Genomic DNA, 8,280 nt, shown 5'->3' on the forward strand with positions numbered 1-8,280 from the left:
CCAGCGACTGTCAATTTTTGGACATTTGCTGGCTATTACTACTCCCAAACATACATGAAAAGAGATTTTTTGCAAACAGCACCCATGCGTGGCGTCTTCAGAACTTCCTGCACCGCACTGCACTGTATTGCACACGAGTTCGATGTTTAAAAGCCGCAACTAAACTACCCACGTGTTTTTTTTTTTACAAGAATGCTTTGTATGTCAAAAGCGATTATTATTACCATCGCAGAATACGACTCGAACAAAACAATTCGTGAATGTTGCTTGGATGGCGCATTAGCGCCTGGCCAGCTAATGCGGCGGGCTACCGAATGGCGTCGACTGAAGAGTAAAATACGACAACGGAGACCCCGGACCGTTGAACGGCTGAAGCTGTACATCGAGCGAGAATGGGAAAGAATTCCACCGACAAAGATTCAACAATGAGTGCCCTCGGTTCCCAAACGTTGATTGAATGTTGTTCAAAGAAAAGGTGATGTAACACAGTGGTAAACATGACCCTGTGCCAGCTTTTCTGGAACGTGTTGCAGCCAGAAAATTCTAAGTTGTGATTATTTGCTCAAAACAATCAAGTTGATCAGTTGGAACATGAACCGTCTTGTCTCTGTAGTGTATTCAATGAAATATAGGTCGAACATGATTTGCAAATCATTGTATTCTGTTTTTATTTATGTTTAACAGTACATCCCAACTTCATCGGAATTGGGGTTGTATAATATCCCCTTCTGTACCGCCGACGGGACACAATACAAATGCACTGATTTACAAACGTTAAGGGAAAAATAGAAGAATCAGAATCATCTTTATTTGCCAAGTATGTCCAAAAAACACACAAGGAATGTGTCTCCGGTCGTTGGAGCCGCTCGAGTACGACAACAGCCAGTCAATTGACAGAGAACACTTCAGAGACATAAAGGCATAGACAAAAAGACACAGAACACAAGACACCCCAAAAAAAATAAAAAAAAATAAAAAAACACAAGTTTGTCATCTTGTTATCTCGGTACAATTACATCCAATTGCGATGTCTAAATCGGAACACTAGGGGGCACGAGGTAAAAACATGTCACAGAAGGGCGAGGAAAAGGACACGAAGAAGAATGCAGTTCCGTGTCGAGTAGATGATCGATTGAGAAATAAAGTGAACAAAAGAAGAAATCCAAGTCCAAGACTGATTCTTGAGAACGCGACACTCACGAACGAAAGCGGACTGCAATGAACAGGAAGCCCAGACAGCGCGCGGCCGGGCCTCAGTTTAGCTATTTGCGCGATCGCTCCCAAAGCTAGCTGCTAATGCTAACGACAACAAGCATACGTCACATCCAGTCGCACGATTCCCACAATGCAACGTGTATTTTTCTTGTTGTTGCCGTAATTAACATCTTCATTGTTACGTTATATTTTTGAAACAAATTCCTGGCCTTTGAACAAGGGCTGTTTAGACCTTTTCTATGGCCTTTTTTTTTTTTTTTTTTTTGCGTGTTTGATAAATGAAAGTCAAAGACTTTCGACCTGGCATCCATCTTGTCAACGCAGGCTCCGGGAGGTCTCGCGATGGCGCGGAGTAAACATAGGACGTCATCGCCGGATTCCGCTTGGTCCGGAAGAGCCGGACCAAGTGGGTTTTGTTGACCCCGTGGCCCGACCCCAGAGGATAGACAAGTGGAGGGGGAAAAAAAAAAAGGGTGGACGGTTAGGAGCGTCGAGTTTTCAAGAAAAGTCGTGTCGTCTAGATAAAAAGTCGTAAACTTTAGTCACGCGGGGATGCCAGATTGATATGATGCATCACAGCCATAATCAGATGTTTGAATGAGCCCGAAGCTAAGGTGGGCAGGATGGACAATTAACGACAAAGTGTGGGATCCATTACGCTGAACTCAATTCAAACTTTATTTCTCTCACCTGCTGGAAAGACAATGGGAAAAGGTCAAAGAAAACCCGCACGGCACAATCGCAAATGCGTTTTCAAGGTCAAATTTGCGCCGTGAAGTCGGTTCGAGCGCCACTGCTCTCCCCGCGAGCACACGCGTGTTTATCCAGCCGAAGTTTGGAAATGAAGTTTTGGCCGCACGCGTGACAGGTCAAAGCTTTGTCTCCCTTGTGCGTTCTCATGTGCTTGACCAGCTTGGAATGAAATCTGAAGGTCATGTCGCACACGGAGCACGAAAGCGGTTTCTCTCCGGTGTGGATGCGCACGTGCTCCACCAAACTGGACTTCCTGGGGAACTTTTTCTCGCAGAAGGAGCACGTGAAGCGCTTCTCGCCCGTGTGCGAGCGCACGTGCCTCAAGAGCGACGAGTGGGCGCCGAAGGTGGCGTTGCACATTTGGCAAGCGAAGGGCTTCTCCCCTGTGTGCGTTCGCACGTGGTTGACGAACGTGGACTGAAACCTGAAGGCGGCGTTGCACACGGTGCAGGTGTACGACTTGTCGCCGCTGTGCCTTTTCATGTGGCCGAGGAACGTGGAGTGAAACTTGAACGTCATGTCGCACGCCGAACAGGAGAACTGCTTCTCTTCTTCAGCTCGCGGCAGGCGTTCCCCCCGAGGGACGCTTTCGCCGCCGACCGCGGTGGCCGCCGCGCGACCCCTCGCGCGTCTTTTCGAATTGCCGCCCTGCGTTTGCTCACGTCGTTGTGCGTCTACGGCGCCGTCCGACGCCGCCTTCTCCTCACGCTCGTCTTCGTCTTCACTCTTCACGATGACGCGCGTCACCGCCAGCTCGCCCAGGTCGACCTCCTCCGGGTCGTCCGGCCGCTCGCCCGCGTCCTCCTCGACGCGATGGGGCGGCGGCAGCGGCGGGACTGCGGGACACAAGTTGATCGGAAAAGTCTTGTCACACATCATCGTGTCTGAAAACCGGGGGGGGGGGGGGGGGGCAAAGAAGTACAGGGCCGCCTTGACTAACAAGCTTATTCCGTTCTGTAACCATGCTCATAATTTAAAAAAAAAAACATGCAGTGATTATTCACAGATAATTGACGGCCATTATAATTGCATGAAGGAAAAAATAAAATCTTGAATATTCGGGGATCAGCCACCACTGAGCATTTTCGGGGTTGGTTCCATTCAAAAGAAAAAGAAAAACCACGGGGGGAAAAATAAGGTTGATAAAGGCCAATTGCAACTGACCATCATTTTAGCAATCAATTATTCTGTTGATTATTTGTTCAATTACTTGATTTTCTACATTTATAGGATACCTCAAAGATCGACAAGGATATGTGTCAGTTATCAACTGCCTCTAAATTTCAATTGATTACTAAAAAAAAAAAAAAAAGTAGTCAGGCAACCAAAGACTTACTTTGTCGTTTGGCTGCACAAACTGCAAAAGGAAACAAACACAGAAACAGAACATCAATGAGAAGAGTGAATAAATGGGAAGCAACCTGCTGAAGGTGCATCCGCGTGAGCTTTGCAAAGAGCGTCCAGTAGTTGGCGCTGTCGGTGGTTCTCTTCTTTGGTTCGACAAAGTTCGTCCTCGTAGTCCGCTATGGTTCTCTCCAACACCACGAAGATTTCTTCCACGGCCGAAGTTAGGCGCTCGTTGACCAAAGCTCTCAGCATCTGGACTTTAAACATCTTGCTGCGAGACGAACCCCAAACAAGCTAGCTTCCTTTGTTTGTTATCGGCGGCTAACGAGCTGGAAGCTAGCTGGGGAGGCCGGATGAGCCAGGCACGCTCAGATGCTAATGTTAGCCCTGGTACACGGCACACGTTGAAGAGAAAACGAGCACGTTTGAACACGGCGACAAAACGCCACTTGATGACACTGACTTGGACGCTTGTGAACGTGAAGCGGCCTAGCCGGGGGAAGAGAGAGAGAGAGAGAGAGAGAGAGAGAGAGAGAGAGAGAGAGAGAGAGAGAGAGAGAGAATAGCGATACAGCAGGACTGCGCATGCGCAAAGCGGCCTGCCCCTCGTAACCAGAAACGTACGCCTTCCCCGTACAGCGCATGCGCAAAGCGGCTTGCGTCTCGTGACCAGAAACGCACGCCTTCCCCGTACTGCGCATGCGCCCGCCATCTTCTGGAGCCCTTCCGGAACGGGACTCGCGCATTTCTTTTATTGGCTTCATTTTTCACTGCTTTTGTCTGTGACCGGTGGATATTGATACGACTATATTCCTTCGCGCAATGAAGAAAACATCCCCGTGTGCCTTTTCTTTCACGCCTCCAACCTGTCCGTGTAGCGTTTCGCTCGCTAGCTGCAGAAACAAAGAACGAGCGCGCTTGCGTTCAAATGTGTGCAAGACGGAGCGAGCGAGCCGCTGAAGAGTGACAGGAGGAGCTTTCGGGAACAAAACAAGGGGAGAACGCCGCAACGATGGACTCGCGCACAGCAGGTTGCTTTTGACGTTTCCGACCTCCATAGGAAATGCAATTTGACACCTGTACCGACTATTCTTCCAATTCAGGAAACGGCAGTAATCGAACAGAAGCACATTTCATGTACTTTTAATGGGCAGACTCAAGAAACACAACATAGCAATCGAGAAAATAATGAAATGGTTCACAAATTGTGCCGGGGTATGTTCAACCTATAAACACAATTGTTAGCAACATTCGGACATCCAATACCAATGTTTGTAAGACACCTGGCAACGCTTCAACTGTGGATACGATCCATCAAACGTCCCCTTTAGCCATTCTCTTATTCTAGTGTTACAAGCACGTTGTGTGTGGCCACTTTTATCAAATATATTTATTTGTGCCATAGATTCTCCGAAATGTGTGGGGTTTTTGTTGTTGTGTTTTTTGAAAACAAATTATTCCACAAAGGTGGCGGCCAATTGCTCGTTTTTACCGCAAATGAGAAAAAGTGATGTTTCCTCCAGCTGCAAAGCGCGCCTTTAGAAGCCTGTGGTTCACTGCGTGAGTATCGCTCTCCGTCTCCCTATAATAACGAGATGTGACGTGTGTTTGCCTCCTCGCGACCTCCAGATGTCCACCAACTGGAGATCTCCCGCATGAAAGAGGAAGAGGAGCGACCCGAGCTACGTCGCATCAAAGACGAAGAGGAGGAAGCAGAGATAGCGCCTGTGAAGGAGGAAGAGGAGGAACTGGAGAGCCCTCGCTTGAAAGAGGAAGGGCAGGAAGTGGACATCGGTCAGGAGGACGTCTGCGTGATCGTCAAGCTGGAAGGCGACCGAGACGAAGGAGAGCGAGCCGAAGCGGAAAGTCGCCGACCGGACGCCGGCGACGCTCTCCGCTGCTCGTTTTGCAAGGAACCCTTCTCTCGACGGGAAGCGCTGATCGAACACACCGCGAAGCACGTGGCCTCCAAAACCTTTACCTGCCCCGTGTGCGACATGACCTTTATTTTCCGCTCGACGATGATGCAACACATGGTCGTCCACACGGGGGAGAAAGCGTTTACCTGCTCCACTTGCGGGAAAGGCTTCTCCCGGAAGATGAATTTGGCCACGCACACGAGAACGCACACCGGGGAGAAGCCCTTCTCGTGTTCGGTGTGCGACGCCACCTTTCGCTTTCACGCCACCTTCGTCAACCACACGCGCACGCACACGGGCGAGAAGCCGTTCACGTGCGCCGCGTGCGACGCCAGCTTCAGCGTCCACTCGTCGTGGCTGAGACACGTGCGCTCGCACACGGGAGAGAAGCCCTTCATGTGCGGCGTTTGCGGCAAACGCTTCACCAGGAAGGTCAACTTGAAAGAGCACGCCATCGTGCACACCGGGGAGAAACCCTTTTCCTGTTCGCTCTGCGGCGCGGCTTTTAGCTTTCATTCGTCCATGCTGAGACACATGAGAACGCACGCGGAGTAGGGATCGTGAGCGTCGTTGCGGGGAAAAAAATAAAAAAAATAAAAACGTCCTGACGGAGCACGGGCGTCAAAGTCGTGGCCCGGGGCCCAGATCTGGGCTGCCGCGTCCTTTTGCGTGGCCCACGATAGCAAACCGTGTGCGTCGACTTCATGTTTCTTGCGAAAATAGCTACATTGCAAATTGTTAGGAACGATAAAAGAACATGCGTTGTTCAAAAATAGTCTTGCAAAACATATCAATATTATATTTTCAAACATAAACCGCTCATGAAAAAGCCTTTCAGGGCACATTATTAACAAACTGACAAACATAACTGCGTGTACATAATTGTACATTTTGGCACTGATCTTTTTAGGAAAGTGCAACATCAGTAGTTTGCCTTCTTTTTCGGAAATGAAGGCTACGGATGAACTGTAACCACGTTCAGTCTGAATGGTGCTATGGATTATTTACTGCCTGTCCGCGACCCACCCAAAATGGCTGCGCGACCCACTCTTGGGTCCTGAACCCCCCAGTCGCAAACAATCACTGTGATCGAGGATACCCGAAAGAAATACTTGAAGACCGTTCCAAAGTTTGCCACAAGGGGAAGGGGTCCGCGGAAATGCATCCAGTTGGCGTCACACGTCCACCTTTCCATTGTTCTTGAGCAGAGCGACTTCTCGTGGATTCTAATTCATCCGACTGCTGCCGTTCGATATTGAAAGTTAAACAAAAAATTGAAATATACAATATACAGCATCCCTGATGTCATTTTCCAGGACAGAAGACTCCCCGCAATATCGATGCATAGTAGTCATTGTTTTGACTATTTGTGGGGACATCCACCGTTGGTAATGTCAGAGCAAATTGTTTCGTGCTACTAATTGTTACACTGTACCTTTGTTCAAGTGGAAACGTGTCGTTAAAAATGTGGACATATGAGGACCTATTCTGGGTGAATTATTTGTAATGTTTCTTGATTTGCTTTAATTTCCAAAGAACAATTACTGTACAATTATGACAAAAGTATGTCCAAGAGCCAAACAAATGCACCGTGCTTTCCAGTGAAATCCCACAATGTTCATATACTGTATACAGTACACAGATTAAAAATGGAATATATGGCAAAGGGTGTTACGTGGTCCTATTTTTTTTGCAACAAGCATTGGGTTCTCAAACGACGGTAATGTAGCGGACATACCACGCAAAAGACGCCACCCGGCACCCCAGCCTCGCACTACCGCCGCTGCCCGCCGAGGTAGACGTTAACTCCAGAGTCTACTACAAGACACAGACATTTGCTTTGCCATGCCGACGCTAAGTGAATCACGTCTGCCTGGGACTTCAAAGCGGAGAACCAAGGATGCCGGGTTCGCCCCCGGACGCTAAGTTCGTCAACTCCCCGCCAGTCGAAGGCAGCGACGCTTCCACCCTGCTGAGAGCTGCCACTTGGGAGTTGGAACAGGCAACAGCGACACCCGCGGGCGACGGAACGACACTACAGACGGGCTCATAAGACGGTCTGTGACTCGACTGGGAGTCAATATTTGAAGAACTTTACTGTTTTGCTTGAATGTCTTAACGGCAAATGTGTTGTTAACGGAACCAGATGGAATGTCTCACCCCACGCCACAAATATAGTGATGTTCTCCACACCGCATATCATTTGAAACATTCATTACAGGTATGAAAGAGGATGAGCGTGGGCTGATGCAGGGTGAGGAAAGTGGTCTCGTTATCTTAAACCCAATAATTCATATTTTATTCCACTGGGTTTAAACCACAAAATAATGCTACAATGGAAAAATAATGCCAAAAGGCAGTCCAGCCCCTCGGTGTTCGCGAAGGTGGTAGAAAAGGAGGGAGGGAGAGGGGGTGGGACCACACTGTTTGACCCGCTCTGGCCATAAAAGGGGCCGGAGCTGAGAGGAGTTTTTGGGAGTCTTGGTGCAGAAAAGCCTTTTTGGTCACCCCGGCCAACTCGCCGGCGTCCGCTCCAGGCAGGGCGCCCACCTCACCCGAGGTCGCTAGGACGCATCGGACGATCCCCGGCTGCAGATTCCTGCAAGCGCTTCGAGCCACCCTGCTATTAATAATGACGATTTGAAATTTCGGTCCAGATTTGAGCAAGAATAATGGAAGTCGACGTAAATGATTTGCTTTCGCGGGGCACATAAATTGAAGGGCCGGGCCGAATCTGGCCCCCGGGCCTTGTGTTTGACACCAGTGTTCTAGACCTAGGGCCGGCAACTGTAGCCGGGGGATGGGAGCGCCGAGGTCCCGGACTTCGGCTGCCTCCCAGCTCACTCTCTATTTTGTAATGAAATGAAGCAAGTATCCTGACTCCAGGAATTGACTGGCGACCCTAAAGAGAAGGGGGGGGGGGAAAAGAGAAGGGGAAAAAAAAGAAATGTCCAAAGTAAATGGATTAGGATTATTATTTAAAAAAAAAAAAAAAAAAAGAAAGAACATTTGTTGTTGAAAGATAGTACTTGATTGCATTCTCGCT

At 48.9% G+C, this 8,280-nt stretch overlaps 2 protein-coding genes across 3 annotated transcripts; one reads left to right on the forward strand and one right to left on the reverse strand.

Annotated features, from left to right (window-relative positions):
- Positions 1–705: 705 nt before the first annotated feature.
- On the reverse strand, positions 706–3,925 carry LOC133417232 (zinc finger protein 324A-like). 2 transcript variants are annotated; one of them, XM_061704837.1, is made up of 2 exons: positions 3,390–3,925; positions 706–2,852 (listed from the first exon to the last, which is right to left on the reverse strand). In XM_061704837.1, exons 1-2 carry the CDS (start codon positions 3,580–3,582, stop codon positions 1,975–1,977), a joined length of 1,071 nt encoding a protein of 356 aa, XP_061560821.1. In that variant the 5' UTR covers positions 3,583–3,925; the 3' UTR covers positions 706–1,974. The 2 variants fall into 2 exon arrangements, with proteins under 2 accessions (XP_061560821.1, XP_061560830.1); XM_061704846.1 differs by having other exon boundaries at positions 706–2,804; positions 3,390–3,923.
- LOC133417248 (gastrula zinc finger protein XlCGF7.1-like) lies at positions 3,387–6,891 on the forward strand. Its single transcript, XM_061704857.1, has 2 exons — positions 3,387–4,346; positions 4,945–6,891. The coding sequence occupies exons 1-2, from the start codon at positions 4,328–4,330 to the stop codon at positions 5,787–5,789; spliced, it is 864 nt and encodes a 287-aa protein (XP_061560841.1). The 5' UTR covers positions 3,387–4,327; the 3' UTR covers positions 5,790–6,891.
- Positions 6,892–8,280: the final 1,389 nt, after the last annotated feature.

This window comes from Phycodurus eques, chromosome 2 (assembly GCF_024500275.1).
Source record: "Phycodurus eques isolate BA_2022a chromosome 2, UOR_Pequ_1.1, whole genome shotgun sequence".
NCBI classification, from domain to species: Eukaryota; Metazoa; Chordata; class Actinopteri; order Syngnathiformes; family Syngnathidae; genus Phycodurus; species Phycodurus eques.

Bases quoted from the DNA above. Each gene is read 5' to 3' on its own strand.
- LOC133417232 (XM_061704837.1), bottom strand. From the start codon at position 3,582: ATGTTTAAAGTCCAGATGCTGAGAGCTTTGGTCAACGAGCGCCTAACT. The intron at 2,853-3,389 runs GTTGCTTCCCAT...CCCGGTTTTCAG, and splicing joins CGCGGATGCACCTTCAGCAG to ACACGATGATGTGTGACAAG.